At 33.2% G+C, this 19,089-nt stretch overlaps 3 protein-coding genes across 3 annotated transcripts; 1 reads left to right on the forward strand and 2 right to left on the reverse strand.

The window, feature by feature from the left end:
• Positions 1-2,725: 2,725 nt before the first annotated feature.
• On the reverse strand, positions 2,726-5,224 carry LOC120142012 (superoxide dismutase [Cu-Zn], chloroplastic-like). The gene is made up of 8 exons (XM_039156777.1): positions 4,804-5,224; positions 4,282-4,343; positions 4,139-4,178; positions 3,957-4,052; positions 3,825-3,856; positions 3,598-3,673; positions 3,264-3,317; positions 2,726-2,879 (listed from the first exon to the last, which is right to left on the reverse strand). The coding sequence occupies exons 1-8, from the start codon at positions 5,063-5,065 to the stop codon at positions 2,854-2,856; spliced, it is 648 nt and encodes a 215-aa protein (XP_039012708.1). The 5' UTR covers positions 5,066-5,224; the 3' UTR covers positions 2,726-2,853.
• Positions 5,225-13,160: 7,936 nt separating this feature from the next.
• On the forward strand, positions 13,161-16,380 carry LOC120142213 (asparagine synthetase [glutamine-hydrolyzing] 1-like). The gene is made up of 13 exons (XM_039156962.1): positions 13,161-13,284; positions 13,487-13,625; positions 13,714-13,809; positions 13,881-14,022; positions 14,116-14,306; positions 14,398-14,559; positions 14,640-14,720; positions 14,812-15,033; positions 15,130-15,264; positions 15,345-15,425; positions 15,518-15,604; positions 15,688-15,795; positions 15,886-16,380. The coding sequence occupies exons 1-13, from the start codon at positions 13,205-13,207 to the stop codon at positions 16,114-16,116; spliced, it is 1,755 nt and encodes a 584-aa protein (XP_039012893.1). The 5' UTR covers positions 13,161-13,204; the 3' UTR covers positions 16,117-16,380.
• Positions 16,381-16,506: 126 nt separating this feature from the next.
• Positions 16,507-17,989, reverse strand: LOC120142181 (protein PMR5-like). Its single transcript, XM_039156922.1, has 3 exons — positions 17,461-17,989; positions 17,038-17,375; positions 16,507-16,961 (listed from the first exon to the last, which is right to left on the reverse strand). Exons 1-3 carry the CDS (start codon positions 17,935-17,937, stop codon positions 16,628-16,630), a joined length of 1,149 nt encoding a protein of 382 aa, XP_039012853.1. The 5' UTR covers positions 17,938-17,989; the 3' UTR covers positions 16,507-16,627.
• Between the last annotated feature and the right edge of the window lie 1,100 nt (positions 17,990-19,089).

The following is a 19,089-nucleotide window of genomic DNA, read 5'->3' on the forward strand; positions in this document are numbered from 1 at the left end:
AAGGTATTACCACTAGTAAATCGGGTGTTAAAAGAATTTGATAAAAAAATATAATAGAAAAAAATCCAAATTGATTTGAATATAATCAAGATTCATGTGATTATTTAAACACTAAAGATCTGATATCTAAATATAGTTCTTCTCCATCATTATTCTTTCATGTCTAATTTTAAGAATCTTTATTCTTTTAAATATTTATATTTAATAACTTTCACTAATTACAAAGAAATAGACGAATAACGTTTGGATCAGAATTATGAGAACTATATTTAGCATTGGCTAACAAGGAGTGTATGTAAAGGTAAGAGTTGAGGATTAGGTGGAAAAGAGAGGATGGCCAAAAGGGGCAAAATGAGGGTTAGGACAGTTCAATTGAGTTGTTGTTAACGTCGAGAGACAGTTTCAACCACACCCAATACTTAATAACCATAAAAACCAAAAACCATTAAATTAAACCCAAAATTGAGGAATTGCACGTTAAAAAAACATGGGATGCTACTTTCATTTATTCCCATGTCTTCTTCACAACACCATATACTCTATTCTTATAATAATTAACATAATTAATCCTTTTGATTAACATATTAACATAGATTTTTAAAATATAATATGTATCCATAGTTTTAGTTATTTGAATCGGTTAATGACCCTATAAAGTTATAAGATTTGTTGTGTTCTTCATCAGTCTGGGGTGATTATAATGTAGTGTATGTTTAAAATATTTCTTAGTCATTACAATATATACATACACTGCATTGCTCGAACCCGAAACTTCTAAAGAGAACAACACTCCATTTAAATACTGAGACCGCTAAATGAATTTGCAAGATTTGTTAAATTAAATATAGGGATTAAATCACAATTTAACCTTTCTTGCATCATGATAAATTGAATCGCAGTTATAATAAACGTGAGTTGAAATGGCATTAACATGGTAATTTAGAATGTTGATAAGATGCAGCGCAATGGCAAGTGGCCTGCCCAACAAGTAAAAGAAAAGGAACACAAGTGGGGAGGAGGTTTATTTCACAAGTCATGGAAAGTGCCATATGACGAAGGGATTGTGTAACAATTTCCTATATAATTGGATCAATAATATTCTCCCCCGCCGTGTTCATAGAATCAAGTGATTTGGATGGCAGATTTTGGGTATCAAATAACAAAGATAATGTTAAAAAGAAGAAGAAGCAGTAGCTTATATATCAGCTAAATTCATTGTTTCCAACTAAGCTAATTGTGAAGGGGGCATGCATCAGCCCGCACAGTGGTTCTTTAGGGTTTAGGGTTTAGATTTTTATTTTTTTAGATAATATGTAATTATGGATTTTGTGATTTGGATAATAATTCGGATTTTAATTTAATAGCATATTGTGTCATTTTATGAAATAAAATGAAAATAAAGAAATAAGGTTCAACGTACAAGGAAAAGAGGAGTAATGAGAAAAAAGAAAAATAAAGAAGTAAAGTAGGTTATGTGAGGCAGAGCAGAGCCGCAATTCTTTGCTGTATCCTGGCGTTGTTATGCCCTTGGATGGAAGAGCAAGGAAAGTACATGCCAAACCCTTTCCCTTTCCCATTTTCATTTTTCTTCTTCGTTTTACATGTCAATCAGATCTTGCGGATTTAGGGCATATTTGGAGGAAAAGAATTATCACATAAATTTCGTTGAAAATGAAAAAGATACATAATACCAATAATAATCGTTTTGTGTGCATAGGCTTTTTTTTTTAATAATATTAACTTATATGTAACTCTTTTAATTTTTTATTTATACACACGTAAAGTTATTTTTCATATTATTACTATTACTATTACAATGGTGATCTTATAATATATATGTTATACTCCACCAAAAGTCCTCTATATTTCATCATACCTCACTATTATTGGGAGATTAAATTTTCGAAAGATATAAAGAATATCTCTGGAGAAATGATTCTAAAAATTTAAATCTCGAAAAATCGTAATTAATTGATATGACTTATGACAGATCTATGTGACCTACCAAAATCAAAATCCATTATCATATGATCATATCCAATTAACCTGTCAGCTTACGAGTAACCAATATAACCCTATAATTGACACTCCCATTAATAAATCCATATATGAGAAGAGGTGAACCACCAATAACAACCACAATTCATTTAATCTCATCAAACGTGCATAAAAAATGTCATATACACAGATTTTTCATTTAAATTTATTCCAAATATTTAAATCTTATCATATAGAAACTCTATTTAGAATTATTCCAATCTAAATTCGGATGAAATCAGTTAAATTTACTTTGTAATGATAGAATTTCATATGTTTTGGTTGGTTTCCAATTGAAACAATGTGAGAGAATGTGTTTGAGTAATATATAAGCCAAATTTAGGTCAAATTATAATTTCGGTCCTACGTTCAAATCGAAAACGTTAATTTGACATTATTTAATTCTTCAAATATATGCCGATTAAAATATGACCATTTTGAAAACATCATTTCTAACTTAGAAAAGGACCGAAATACTACTAGAAAAACACTAATTATGTGAGATTAAATCCCAAATCTGAATATAATAAAATGACCAAAATAGTTAAAACTAAATCCAATTATGAATATGGTGAGACCAAAATCTCATTATTTGAGCCCCAAAATTACATGCTTCGACTAGCAGAGATCCTAATAAACAGCAGCAGTAAGGAGTTTTATAAGCTCAAAAAATGCAAGTTTTACAGTGTACAGGTTCACAAACCAAAACACAAGCAAGTTATTTTGTATTGCATAGGGAATCATGATACACAAAGATAATAAAGGTCTGCACTTGTCTCGTATAAAGAGCCAACCAACGGTATCATTTGAAAAGATTTACATCGGGGTCAAGCCAACAACTCCTGCACAGAGATTACCAGGAAAAAAGAAAAAGACAAAGTAAATACCCACTAGCTTTGATATGTATGCTGGAAAGATCACTTAGTCCGACACTAAAACACTCGGGTGTAGTGTGGCAGAATCGACAATATTGGGTACAACGTAAAGCATATAGATACATATACCACATCCATTGCCATGCCATGGATGTGCAACTATTTCAAACAGTTCAAGAGTCCATCTCAGATATATATATATTGTGTGTGTGATTGCCTACTAAAATAATCAAGCCAAAAATAACTATGCTCCAAACACGGATGCAAGGAAAAGAAATCAAGGATGAGTCTGGAATTCTTGTCTGCTCTGTAAACATATAGGCATGTAGATAAAAGTATATGTGCACATACCGCATGCCAATCTTCCACCAGCATTGCCAGTGGTTAGACTAAGTTCATGTCCACCTGCAGATGAATAATAAGACATAAATATAAGCAAACAAAATGAAAATAGGAAGTAAATAAGAGGGGAAATCTGTAATCAAAATGCGAAATATGCCCACTGACTAATAAAATCAACTGTGACGAAGCATGCATGTAAGTATAAACAAAGAACTTCAGTCCTACAACCAAAGTGCACCATCCTAACATCGTAAATCGCCACTACAAGTCACTCTTCTCTCCACAACTTATGAGGATAGTTAACTCGATAAAGAACTGTGAGAATTGCAATTGAAAGGGTTACCCTTTCCAAGATCATCCTCAAGCTCATGTACCACAAGTGCTCTTCCAACGACTGCATTGGGGCCACTTAGAGGTATCTACACAAGAGAGTCGAAGTTTAGTGATCAAAAAGGAAATATGATCATCTAGCGCCGCGCACGCTAAAATGGAAAATTTCATGGTCAGACAAATGAGAATATCCATGTACAGATATTTTCATGGAAAGGAACATGAGTTTTTGAACATCACCTGATTGTCCACAATCGTTGCCTCTGCCACTCCTGCATTACAAAACATTGGCCAACAAATAAATTTAATTGGAACACAGACAACTTTAAAAAGGAAAAAGGAAAAAACAAAGTAAATCTAAGAATGTATTACCATCAGAATTAGCAGTTATGTTTCCCAGGTCACCCGCATGCCGTACTTCATCCTCAGGAGCACCATGTGTCATGTTGTTTGGGTTGAAATGTGCTCCTATCATTTAAAATAAAGAACTTAAATATACACAAATTGAAACACAAGAACATGCAAGCATTATATTCAAATGCAACAAGTTGTACCTGTTGACATGCATCCATTTGTTGTGTCACCATATTCATGCTACATAAAAACAAAAAAAAGAAAGGTTAAAACCGTAGATTTCAAAGAACTTCCATGTACTGAAACCCACTGGAAACAAGCAGCTAAAGCCGAAAACACTCACTAGATGGAACCCATGAGGCCCTGGAGTAAGACCGGTAATACGAACATTCACGGTTGTAGGGCCTAATTCATTCACAAAACAAATAAGCATTCTCAGATGATATCAACATTTTATTGCCAAAAAGATAAGAGATATACAAGCTTATCATTCATTGCAAATTGAACTTTAAACGTAATTGATTAATTAATATCAATGTCAACTTGAAAAACAAGAAGAAAATCGTGGTAGCTCTAAAAATCTGGCATTCACAACATTTAAGGTGAACCGTGACTCTATCCAACCTCAAAGTATAAAACTTGGAAATGAATTTGTCAATAAGAAAAAACCCAAAAAAGCAAAATGTACCCATTTCCTTTCTTCTGATTCTTGTCCTTATTAAACAAACAATGAAATGAAATCCCCTCCCCACCATAAGAAAGAACGAATTTTCCCAACTAAAACGCAACAAAGGCCAAAACCCAAATAAAAAAAATGCATTATGAAGTAAAACAATGGATCAAAAGGGGAGGGGGTGACACTGACCATCATCTTCCTGGGTCAACGTGACAACGCCTTCAACTTTTGAATCACCTTTGAGAACAGCGACTGCTTTCTTTGTGACAGCAAGCACCGAAAACGGCTTCTTGGGGATAGAGGCAGAAATGGAGAGCGACTGACGGGGAAGCTTGAGAGAGAGGCCACGAAATGAGGAGAGAAGAACCGGTGGGTTTGAAGGGTTAGTTGAGGAAGAAAAAAGGAGAGTGTGGTGAGATGGGGTTGTGGTGAAAATGGCGTGGGCTGCCATGGCTGTATTGTCACAGCTCGGAGTTGGTGAGAGAAGAAGATTATGATGGGGATAATGTGAGCTAAGGTTGTGGTGGCTGCGTCTTTTACTCGTGAGAATTTGGTAGAATGTACAGTACCTGTTTTATATGTGGCTGGATCTGCTATGGTTCGGCCTCTGAATGGTGCTCGAATCTTCTGAGCAGTCCAAGAGCTAGTAAATACTGAAATCTCATGCTGGCAGTCTGGGTAAATGGCCAAATTTGTTGCTCCCAAATTGAAATATTGAGATTTTATCTTAATCAAATTTATTTTCATTGATATTTTTTGTATGAATTGTATTATTAAAAATTGATTCATAATTAAATTTTATTGGTTTAGAGTAATTAAAAGATAATATTTTTTTAAATAATAATACTTGAATTTGAGATTTTAAAAAATAATCATCATCTTTTAGTTTAATTATGTAAACATCGTATTTAAATTTGAGATTTCTAAAATCTCTTAATTACTGATATAACTTAATTTATGCGTATGAATTTCTCAAATTGTTTACACTAATTGGCGAGGAGGTGGCGGAATAATTTTTAACTATTTTTCATTTATCAGTGAAGCCGAGCATGTCATATGAAATCATGCCCCATAAGGTTTGGGTACTTAGATTGGGCTTGATAATCGGTAACTTAAAAATGGACTTGTATCTATAAGGCTATCCTTCTACAAGCTTATAGTTGTGCATAGAATTGATAAACACCGAGTCTTGTGCAACATTATAGGAGTTTGAGTTTACAAAATTATAATCTACAAAGACATTTGTGAATATGGAGGACATTAATAATGTCTCGTCGTCTCTATCGTCACATTTGTTTCAAATGTTTTCTTCTTCTTCTTTTTATCATCAACTTTTTTCCGATTAAGATGGAACCATTCTCTTTTTAACCGATTTATTAGTATTTTTTTTATTTGAGGGTGCAGTCTGAAAAAAAAAATCAGTTGTTGACAATTAGTTCCCCTGAGGAGATCATTTGTTTTGATTGTCTCAGTTTACAAGTTAAGACGACTTTTCTTTTAGCTGATGATTAGATTAATTAATCCAACTTGGCGTCGCATAAAATTGAAATAAAAGTATAACCAAAGTCACTCAAAGAGTTTTGGAGTTTAATAATTCAACGTTCCCGAGTAGCTACAAAGAAATTACCCAACCACAGATTTTATGTAAATAGGATCCATTCACACATTACACAATGATTTTTGAAGGAATATAGAAATTATTATTATTCGGTATGCAACTTTTCTTTGAAAGGTTTTCATTCATTTTCATATGAATTTAATTCGTATTTGAACAAACAATTAAAATTATGTGATGATAAATTAGAATCACCTATATATAGTTTTGATTTTACAATTTTAATTAAATTATAGGGTAAATTACACGTTTAGTACCTAAACTATCACTTTTGTTATGTTTTAGTACCTATACTTTATTTTTATCAAAATCATACCTAACGTTTATTTTAGTTTTCAATTTGGTACCATACCTTTAAAACGTTACCAGCAGTGATGATGTGGAGTTATTTTCCCTTTTTCGATATTCCTTGCGTCTTGTAATGTAAATTCCACGTCATCGATGCCCAACGGAGGGTACCAAATTGAAACTTAAAATCAAAATTATGTATGGTTTTGAAAAAAAAAAATTTAGGTGATAGAACAGAATAAAAATGATAGTTTAGGTACTAAATATATAATTTACCCTAAATTATAGTTAAGAACAAATTACTTTTTACGTGCTCGAATTCATTTTAAAACCACTAATTGAAATACATACAAGTATTTCAGTAAAAAAAACACACACACACACACCTAAGTAAATAAAAGAAAAAGAGGAGAGAATATGGTATGGTAGGCACGCAACTCATACGTGTCGCCGCATGCGAAACAGATAAAATTTGGGACCACTTCAACACATTCGACATTAAACACATAAATTATTCAACCAAAAAAAAATTCAACTAATGATGTGGTAGACAGGGATCTGTTTGGACCTTACCTACCCAACATGTATTTTAATATTATTATTAAATATTAAATCATTTCGTCGCTTCCCTCATTTTCAATCAACGTGGTATTGTTTTAGACTAAATAAAATATTGGCGTTTCTGTCAAACTTAATCGATCATTTACATACGCTACATCATATATTTTTTTGGATTAATTACTTCATTCATTCATATATGAAGTGTAACTAATTTTCAATTTCATACATAATATTTAAAATTCTCAATTTCATATATGATATTATCTATTGTTAACAGGTTCATTCATTTTCCTCACGAAAGGTGACGTGACATTTAAAAAAAATATTTTTTATTAAAAAATTAAAGTGTCAGGTGGCATTTTGTCAGGGTTCCATGTCACTTTTCGTGACGGAAATGGGTGAACCCACTAACGGTAGAAAACATAATGTATAAAATTAAGAATTTTTAAACATTATATATGAACTGATAATCGGATATACTTCATGTATAAATGAGATAATTAACCCTATATTTTTCTTCTCCTTAGAATTATCAAGTAGCGGTGGTTGCACGTTTTTCATAAATAAAATTAGTAAAATGTATATTTTTATTAAATACGTGAGAATGCGTTAATTCATTACCTTGCTTGCGGAGCTTGTACATTTCATTCTCAGTGTCGGATATTTAGTTTTATTCATTAAGATTGGTTGGTTGATTTGTTCAAACTTTGGGTATAAACTTGAAAATTCGGTACAAGTAATAGACTGTTCCCTATTTCTTTCTTTAGATAATCCATTGCAGTTTAGTTTTAGTATTAACAAAAATAAAATATTATTGGAGGAATAAAATAAGAGAAAAAAGTAGTGAAAATGTAGTAAATAATTGCTTATATAAGGGAGAATGCAGAAGATAAGATCAAACGACACTTTGAAGTTCATTAAGAAAAGTTGGAAAATCGGTACAGCACTTATAAGTACACTTGTTTAGGGATCGCAGAGATAAGATGCCTGAAAGCTCCATTTAATATATTAAAATTTGAATTCATTTTCTAAATTCTTTCTATATTCACTTATCATTTAAGTTGGAAATTTTAACGATTGACCGGTTTGTTTTTAAAGATCGATTTGTTAAATTTCACTATGGCTCAAAAATGCAATTTAGATTATAAGACAAGGACTATTTTTGTATTTCTCCAAAAAAAAATTATATCCATTGTCGTAATCACCAAATTAGCTATTCAAAACCCATCAAGTTATCTTCGAAGTTTTAAATTTAACCGATTACATCAATAGAATATGTATTGTTAATGGACTAAAAAAATATGAATATATATTATCTTATAATTATTTCGTATTATTTAAAAATAATAATAAAAAATTAGTTATCCATTTATTTAAAAAAAATCTTGGTAAGTACCACAGTATTTATAATTGTTTCTTTTTCAATTGCCATGGAGAGATAAGTATCAGAGCTTGGCAACTTATAGAAATCACACACATGGACGGTCTGAATAATGAAAATCTCATAATTGTTCTGCCCATACTACCAACCATTAACGTAATATCAATTAATTAATTAATTTCTTCCATGGAGTTCTATAGATTTGAGTTTCCCTGCTGTCATGTTTAGCCAAACGCAAACCCAGAAAAGAGGAAGAAAAAAATATGTATGGGAAAAAAATTAATATCGTAGCTGTATTTTGTGATTATTTTATTTTGAAATTGTTAAAAAGTCCAATTTAATTTTTTTATGGGATTTGGAGATTGATAGTAAAACTCACTTCATTGGCAGAAGCAGTATTTGGTGAAAAACGATAAGGAAGCAGTGTGAACATGTTCACTGTCTGATTAAGCAAAACGCCAGTTTCGGTTTGGAAGAAGATAACACAAATTAACTCCAATCATATGAACAATTATAATATATTCATTATAATTAATAATACAATCATTTGTCGGTCGAAGCTACCTACATACTTAGAGCATGTTATAATAATAGATCACGTTTATTATGATATATCTAATTTTGTTTTTCTTGTAAAATCCGTAAATCTCTTAAATTTTTAGTGTGTTCCCGACTTACAATGTATTAATCGAATAAATATAATTTTTTTATTTAACTATTATTATCCGATTTATCGATCGACTATTCTGAATCGGATTTTGTAAAGGTTCATTATGGGGCGAATTGAGATTCAAATTTCGAGCGTATTACTTAAAAGATCTAGATCTCATCTCACTTGATCAATTGATTATTGATAATAAATATATATATTAATTGACCTATCGTATAATATTGAGAGCCTTGTTTTCCGATATGTCATGACACTCAGATTATAATTTAAGAGTTAAATTATATATTAAAACAAAAAATACAATGTTTGTGTAAGAGTTCCATGTTCATATTCTAAATATATAAATAAATAAACTAAAATGAGTGGCTAATTGTTGGGTTCACAACTCTAAATAAGAAAATTCAGAATCTCATGCCATCGTCTAAGGTTCCTAAAATGAATTTGTTGTTAATCGTTGAATCATGAATGTTGGTTGTTTAGTAACGTGCATGCTTAAACTAAGTCTAAATCCAATTTCCGTAGCCTATCCACGTATTTGTGTCAATTATTCGATAAAAAAACAATAATTTGATTTAATAGTGTACAATGTTAAACTTTTTAAAACTATTCAAAAGATTTAAATCATTACTTTGTGGATAGAATAAATTAAATTTAAAAATTTAATTATAAAACTCTATAATATCTTATACAAGTTAATCTACTAATAAATTAAATATAACTTGGCATTTAACAGATAATTAAAAAGAACACTCGTGTCGTATAATGGATTAGTTTCTCTTAAAAAAACATATATGTAAAATAATTAATTGAAATATATGTAACGTGGAAGTTGACGTAATTGTCTTCTTAAATTATTAACAGAGTTCACCAAAATTCAAAAGAAACCTATTATTTTACGATACTATGTGCATCAACAACTCCTTAATATTATTATTTAAACTGTCAGAATCCCGTTTAGGATATTCCAGTGTTTGTTGGTCTAAGTTATGCATTTAATAACTTAAAGATAATATATATTATATTTCCTTTTTGTTCAATCAGTACATCACCATCTGTTGATTTTTGTGAAATTCATTTAAAAATATTAATATTTGACATTTAAAAATCAGTAAATGTTAAAATAAGATAATTTTCATTTGCCCTTTTAATCTCGGAGGACATAAATGTGAAATGGCGTACTGAGTTACCAAAAGTCATTTAATTGTATCGTTCTTCTGGTTCAGGTTTATATATATTAAGAGAGTAATTAGTCGTCTTATGATTGCCACAAAGGCCATAATACTCGTTATCAATCCAAAGAATAGACTATTGATCCAACCAAAAAGTCATTACACGAAAAGGAGTACATACATAATCATAAAATATGCAATGAGCAGCTCAAACACATTTCTAAAGGGTACGTATACCCAAATGAAAATCATAATACATTTTCTATTTTTTTTTCTTTTACAGATTTTAGTTATACTTAATCTATTGTTATTATTTTGGTCCCTTCGCCATTAAATAATTAACAATGTTATGATATGATAAATGACACCAAAATGACATATAAATTCGTATCAAAACTCATTTTCCCTTCATTTTTTCTCTTTTCTCCTTGCTTTTTTTTATTCTTATTTTTTTCCTCAATCTATCTAGATTTCAACCACCATGCTTGCCAATGTCGGCCATTATCGACGACAATCGATCAATTCCGAAATTTCTTATAATATTGCACGTAAATCTAATGCTTATTTAACTAAAAAGCCACTCAAATTGAATAGATCTAGTATTAAACATTTCAATTATTTGTATTTATTTTTATCGCCGGTGGATGAATCTCAAATAGAGATATATTACTCCACTCATCAAGAATAATCTCTCCATGGTTAAAATCTTCAAATAAAAATTTCAAACATTATAATATCCACTAAAATCGTATATATATTTCAAATTTTTATTTTGCGTTTAATGAATGATAGTGTTGTATAGATTAAATAAAACTGAAGGAGATGACCGTCGGGCTTGAGCAACAGTTAATAAAGGAGCAGACAACTAGGCTGGAGGTAGAAGAGATTGGGACATGGACGGTAGCAGCCTTGGGATTGTTGTAAAAATATTTTTTATCTTAATTATTTAAACCCATTATTCCCTGCCTTTGTGTGAACAAGAAAATTTTCATTTTGTGGATCATACAAATTGTGCTTTATTACCTTATTATGGTTAGATTAGCACCTTTTTTTCTTGCTCTTTAATTTATAAATCCAATAATTCACTATAAATTTCACTATCAGTAAAATAATCCAGTTATGTCACTTTTTAAAACTCCCTTGATCAACATGTATAAAAAGTTTAAAACAATTATTTGATCAATAAAAAGTCCAACCACTGACATAATCCACGCCTTTAATATTTTTTTTATAAATTTCACAATTCTTAACAATTTAAATGTAATTACCGATACCATTTTTATAATTTTTATAATTTTAGATATATTATTATTTTTTAAAATGTTTTTAATTTTGTAATCTATTAAAGTTAGCATGGACAAAAGATGTCAGCTCAGCAAGTTATTTATTTATTTATTTTTCGATCAGTCAGTTTAATTTAATAAAAATTAAATTTTTAAAAAAAATAAAATGATATTTTTTTTAAAAAAAGTAAAAAGTATCATTTAAAATTAATTTTAATTATGATTACAATATTTATAATTATAATTGTTTTAATCAGGTAAGAAAAGGGTAATTCGTTTTAACCTACTGTACAACCATTGGACGATTATTTCAACGAGGAATAATAAACAGACAAAAATAATGGACCATCAATCAAACAAATTTACCAAAATGACAAGATTTATTTAATTTTTGTTTTATAAAGTTATTGTTTTTGTATTGGAGCATCGATTATTTGTCACGTTGTTTTATTCGTTTTATTGATACGCGATGATCCGTTCAGTACTCTTTGTCAATAATTGTGTCCACTATCTATGCATTATTCATTCGGTTTTTATTATTTAATCAAAATCTTAAAATATTAAGGTAAAATACACAAATGATCTAGTCAACGTTATTTTATTGGGTCATCCGATTATTAAAAATTATAATAGTTATCTGACTATTTATATGTTCCAAATTCATTTTTAAGTTAAAAAATTGGTTGTCATCTAAGCAATATGTTAATTTGTTGACTAAGATATAATAAAATATGATCTTATAATCGTTTGAGTTATATTTTGTGGATCGACTCTTCATTTACAGTACATCATCGAGCCAATGCTTGAAGCATTACGTCATCAAGTTTGTGCTTGAAAGCAATGACAGTGTCACTAGGCATTATTAAATATATGATTTTATTATAACATAATCGACATATTAATGTTCGACTCAAAAGATCGTCAATTTTTAAACAAAAAAAAAAGAGTTTGGAACATATAAATAATTGAGTGGTCATTTTAAACTTTTAATAATTGGGGGACCATTTAATACTTTACCCAAAATATTATTACTTAGAAAGGTACGCAGTTAATATTTTATATATTTACTCCATTCAATTTGGATTATTTGAGATACTCCCTTGATCATATCTTTGAGTAAAACCTATCAACGGCATAGGTGGCATCGCCAAAACTAAGAAAATGAAATTCCACATCAGCTATGACATCCATAATATAAATGACTAATAATTATTATATCCGTTTCACTACAAATAATAACTAATGATATATGAATCTAAGTATTTTATAGAAATTTAAGAAATATGAATATCCAACCGACTTTAACATTTGACAAATTTCGGTGCTGAGTCAGCAATGGAAGTGGATAAAGCCGTTAAAACGGGCAAAAACAGCAATAGCAATAACCAAACGCTACAATACACGTGTGAGACTTGAGAGGTGGGCCCTGGAAGCGACGAAACATCGCCGTTTGAAAGGTACCCCCGAAGTTTTGCAGCTATAAATACGTTGCGTTTGGGACTTCCATGATATTTCAAAACACAGCAACGTGTTTCCTTCCCCTGTTTTAGTTTCCCTGTAATAAAAACCCTTTCTTCTTCTTGCTCTACTTCTTTTTGAAAAGAAAGCAAGAATCAAAAGAAAATGTGTGGGATTTTAGCAGTTTTGGGTTGTTCCGATGATTCTCAGGCTAAAAGAGTTCGAGTGTTGGAACTTTCCCGCAGGCAAATCTTCTTTCTTTCTTTTTCTCTCTTTTCTACTTTCTTAGTTTTGGGATGGGGTGTTTTCTTTTAGCTAAAAGACATGGTTATGATGAAACTTAATTAGTGATAATCCACGTGGGGTTTGGGCTATAATTAAACAATTAATTGGAGAAATTGATTAAGAGAAACAGGGAGCTGAAATAGTTAGTAATATTGTGAACAGGCTGAAGCACCGCGGCCCTGATTGGAGTGGCCTCCACCAACATGGAGACTGCTACTTGGCCCATCAACGCCTTGCCATCATCGATCCTGCTTCGGGTGACCAACCTCTCTTTAACGAAGACAAGACTGTTGCAGTCACTGTAAGCTTCTCTATCCTCCAATTGTTGCCTTTATGATCACTAATTAACTTTTCAAACATTTAAGATCAATTTATGTTGTGAAAACTAGGTGAATGGAGAGATTTACAACCATGAAGAACTGAGGAAGAAGTTGGTGAACCACAAGTTCAGGACTGGCAGTGACTGTGATGTTATTGCCCATCTGGTAAGTCTCCATGGCAAATTATTGTTCTAGTTAGTGTAAAAATTGTTTATTAAACTTAATCTATATGATAGTACGAGGAGCACGGGGAAGATTTTGTCGACATGCTGGATGGAATCTTCTCATTTGTGTTGCTGGACACTCGGGACAACAGCTTTATCGTTGCTCACGATGCTGTCGGTGTCACGTCCCTCTATATTGGCTGGGGACTTGACGGTATATAAGATCTTGCATTTTCTCAGTTGCAAGTAACTTGGGTTGAACTTGAAACTGGCTTTTGCTAATCCCTTGTCGACTTTGTGTAATCAGGTTCGGTTTGGATATCGTCCGAATTGAAAGGGTTGAACGACGACTGCGAACATTTTGAATGCTTTCCCCCTGGTCACTTGTACTCTAGCAAATCAGGAGGATTTAGGAGGTGGTACAACCCACCTTGGTTCTCTGAGGCCATTCCATCGGTTCCATATGATCCCCTAGTTCTTCGACGTGCATTTGAAAACGTAAGATCGATGATTTGCGGTCCAAGAAACACTTGATACTTACTTTTTTTCTGTTAGTTTGGCTTACGGGTAGTATCGAATATGCTTACAGGCTGTGACCAAAAGACTGATGACCGATGTGCCTTTCGGAGTTTTGCTATCTGGGGGCCTTGATTCTTCATTGGTTGCTTCGATCACCGCTCGGTATTTGGCCGACACCAAGGCTGCCAAACAGTGGGGAGCTCAGCTCCATTCTTTTTGTGTTGGCCTAGAGGTAAGTCTTAAAAGTATACGATGAAACCTTGAAGTATAGCTTCAAAGCTTCTTAAAACTTCATTGTCGATTTCTCTGCAGGGTTCACCAGATTTGAAGGCGGCAAAGGAGGTTGCAGACTATCTGGGCACTGTCCATCACGAGTTTCATTTTACTGTTCAAGTATTGACTCGATATTTTATTAACATTTTCTATTCAAGAATTTGGGGTCTAACAATCCTATAACAAGCTAAATTACTCTTCAATGTGGCAGGATGGAATTGATGCCATTGAAGACGTCATCTACCACGTCGAAACTTACGATGTCACCACTATCAGGGCAAGCACTCCTATGTTTCTGATGTCAAGGAAGATCAAGTCACTAGGAGTGAAGATGGTTATTTCCGGTGAAGGCTCTGATGAGATCTTTGGTGGATATTTGTACTTCCACAAGGCACCAAGCAAGGATGAGTTCCACCGCGAAACATGCCACAAGGTAACATCGTCTTATTTGGCACTTTATGAGTAGGGGAGTTGGAACATAAGGATATAGCGAAATACGCACTGTTCCGATGCTATATTTTCCCTGCAGATCAAGGCCCTTCACCAATATGATTGCCTGAGAGCTAACAAAGCAACATCTGCGTGGGGATTAGAGGCTCGAGTCCCCTTCTTAGACAAAGAATTTATCAACGTTGCGATGTCTATAGACCCTGAAGCGAAGATGGTATGTATGCAAACATTTTTTTTCCTTATTCAAGACTGAGATTTACAGATTTATGAAGAATACCTTTATTTATGAATCAGATCAAGAAAGACGAAGGGCGCATCGAGAAATGGGTTCTAAGAAGAGCCTTTGATGACGAAAAACATCCCTATCTGCCAAAGGTCTTAAAACATTCTAACATCATTTCATTTGTTGTCTTTGACCTTTGTCAACTATAAAGCTAAACTAACATGTCCTATATGATGTCCTGCAGCATATCCTCTACAGACAAAAGGAACAGTTTAGTGACGGTGTCGGTTATAGTTGGATAGATGGACTCAAAGCCCATGCTGCACGACATGTAAATATCTTTCCAATGTGTTCTCTCTTATATATGCTTTTGCTTAGCATATGGTTTATAATTTGACAATTATAATCTTTCAGGTGACTGATAAGATGATGTTCAATGCTTCTTACATCTTCCCTCACAACACACCTACTACAAAAGAAGCATATTACTATAGAACGATTTTCGAGAGGTTCTTCCCTCAGGTAACTTCCAGAATTCTGCAGTTTCGAACACGTTTACGCAATGATTTACTAAAGTGATCACTGATCATATTCCTTTGCTTGGTCTAACAGAACTCGGCTAGATTGACTGTCCCTGGAGGAGCTAGTGTGGCTTGCAGCACTGCTAAAGCTGTTGAGTGGGACGCTGCCTGGAAAAACAACCTCGACCCTTCAGGCCGGGCTGCCTTGGGGGTTCATCTCTCAGCGTACGACACTGAGACTTCTCTCAACAACAAGCCATCCAAGGTTATCGATAGTATACCGCGGATGATGGAAATTCCTGGTGTCGCCGTACAAATTTAGTTCATGCCTTCTTGAAGGAATCAAAATGTGTTGACTTTAAATAAGGGAGTAGGATCTTTAGCATGTCCATCGAAGTTTGGAACTTCTTGTTGTATAATATAGGTGATGTTTACGAGAAGTAAAAGATTCCGTGACCGTCGGATCATCTTTGTTATCACCAACTTGTTGTTTATTATGCTTTCTGTGTGTGTCATCAAATATTTTGTAGTGCAAGTTGATCATTAATGGGAATCTTCCCTGTTGTTGTTGGTGTAATGTGCAAAAGCTTCAGTTCTTCCCCTCTACAGAAATCTTGCCCTCAAAATATTAGTATCATATCAATTAAGTCGACATTTTTTCTTTCGCCTTCATAAACACGGAAACAAATTCTGGTATCGAAAACATCAACAATAACCATGAGTAAAAGGAGTTGAGAGAAACTATAAATACAGAGAAAAATGCAGTTTTGCACCCTTTTCTAATCAAAATTAGTACATGTTATTAATTATGCAATGAAGTAAAACCATACAACTCAATAGAACAAGACAGTATAAAACAGTTCATTCCAAGTGTCAGGCAATCCAGGGAGGCACCAATGGCTACAATCAGCAGAGACGTCTGGGTTAGCCCTCTGAGCAGGGTTTAAATCACCACTGTAAACCGAAGGGTGCCCATCTTTCCTAAGCTCAGAGAGCATGGTTATGTCCAACAAATATGTAGGGACGTGCATTTCTCTAATGACTTCATCCACCACTCTCATCTGGTCAGGGTACGTGCCGGGGTAGGTCGTTCCCGCCATCGGTGACGTCTCTCCGTAACAGTTTTTGGTCACGATCGCGGTTGCTTCCGCATTCCATTCACTAGGACTATCCGAAAGTATTTCATCAAAGACTAATATAATTTACGTCACAGATCATATATTGAACATATCAAGGGACTTACTCGTAATGCGTGGGGGAAATGGATTGGAAAAAGACTCTGGTTTTAGTTACGTCGACATTGGTGTCGACCCAATCAGCCCATGTTCTCAACCCTTTCTCCAATGCAACCAAACGATCAATGTCCTTGTAATACTTTCCCCCTGTTTCAATCAAATCCCACCCTTGAAGGGATCCTTTATGGCTCCACCAATGGCCTGTGTTGAACACCAGCAAGTCCGCGGTCGTCCAGGCATTTCCGTTTGCATATATGTCATCTAACTTGAGAATTCTTCTCCCTCCGATCACGTCTATTTCTACCAAGTATGGAGCTCTATAAAATGATATCGATAAACCATAGTCCTGCATTTTTTTTATCATTAGAAACAGTTATCCAATTGAAAGAATGTGTATTTATGTTGCTTTCGAACATTAACAAATGACTTACAATGAAGTTGATGGTGGAGAGAGGATCTCCTTTGGCCATCTGAGTCTGCATTTCGGGTGCAGAAGCTGAGATCATACAAATCAAAGATTCCCATTGGTTCCTTCCCAGAGAATCACCGACGAACATTACGTGTTTCCCTCTCATTTTGGATAAAAACACGAGTCCGTTGAACCTCGGGAGCACACAGTTGAGAGGCTGCCATCGATATTTGAGGTAATCAGAGTCGGGTCTCCCGTTCATTTGGCAGTTGAATTCTGCATCAATGATTGGGCAGTTGGAAGATTGGTATAAGGGGTATCTATCATCGCGAACCCAAGTGCCGGCAAACAATGAGCAGGTGGTTTGGTTGGTTTGGAACATTGGGTTCCGATGTTGTGGTGAGTGGTGGTTCTTCAAGCTCGCTATCAGAGCCGAGAAACCTGTCTGAAACTGAAACAAGGAAAGCAAAACAAAGGGCAGACATGAAAGAAGTGGCATTGTGCAGAGTCTTGAAATACAGTAATAGCGTGTAAAAGAAAGTGAGGGTTTTGTTGTTCAGGGGAGTTATTTTGCATGTGAAGGGAAGATGAGCTTAAATGCAGTGTTGGAGGTGGATGCGTTGCTTCATTTAGACCCTTTTTAAACATGTCTTGAGCTTCTGTTATTGGAATAGGAGACCCTTCCTTGTCTGCAAGTTTATCTTGTTCCATTTTCATGGGGTCTAATTATAATTTTATTTCCCAAAACTCATTTATGATTTTGAGACTTGAGTAGGATGCTGTTTGATTATTTGGAAAAAGGAGAAGAATGCCATTAACAAAAGCAATGTAGGTGTGTGTGAATTGCATGAAAGAAGGGCAAATCTTTTAGAAAAGCAAAATGTTCTTTGCTTTGCTTCATCTACATGCATAGAACAATTCATCATTCTTTTGCATTCACTAGTTGGATTCAAATCGCGGTCGCGGTCGCGTTTTCGGTCATGTATCGTTTACCGCGATTGCGGTCGTAGAGGACATTATTGCGGGTATAACAGATATATCATAAGGCAACACTACCGCTATTTTGCGGGCATTAAAACCCTGTTTGGAACTAATTTTTTAGGATACTTTTCTTCCTTTTGTGTGGATCAAGTGATTTTCCCATTAAAAACTTTTTCAATCTGTCAGTTCTTATGAGCAACCGTTTTCACCTTCAACTTTGTCCAGTCAAAGCTCATTGATTATCACTTTAGGAGCAAAAAGTATAAAGTTTGTGTTGAAGGGTTGAGATAAAATTATATTTTTTGAAAATATCAAAATTTAAAAAATGTGATAAAACGATCTAAATCAAACTATTGGTTTTTATGAGGAATAAAAATATTTTTTATTTAATTAAGTGGTTAAAAAGGATAGTAACTAGAAGTGTTAATGGGTTAAGTTCAATTATTAAATTAAGAATTTTTAAATTTTAAAAACTAAGATAAGAATAGTTGAAAAGTTAGTGCATCCAAAGTGTTGAGCACCCAAAGTGTTTTTATTTCTTCAAAGCAAGTTGGGCCGATTATCTACTAAACATAGTTGTGTCTAATTTTTATCAAGATTTCATACTTTGAAGATAAACTTTAATAAATAAATTAAACTTATTTCTTAAACATTGGTTTGGAGATGTTGT

This window comes from Hibiscus syriacus, unplaced genomic scaffold, assembly GCF_006381635.1.
Source record: "Hibiscus syriacus cultivar Baekdansim isolate YM2019G1 unplaced genomic scaffold, ASM638163v2 tig00110819_pilon, whole genome shotgun sequence".
NCBI lineage: Eukaryota > Viridiplantae > Streptophyta > Magnoliopsida > Malvales > Malvaceae > Hibiscus > Hibiscus syriacus.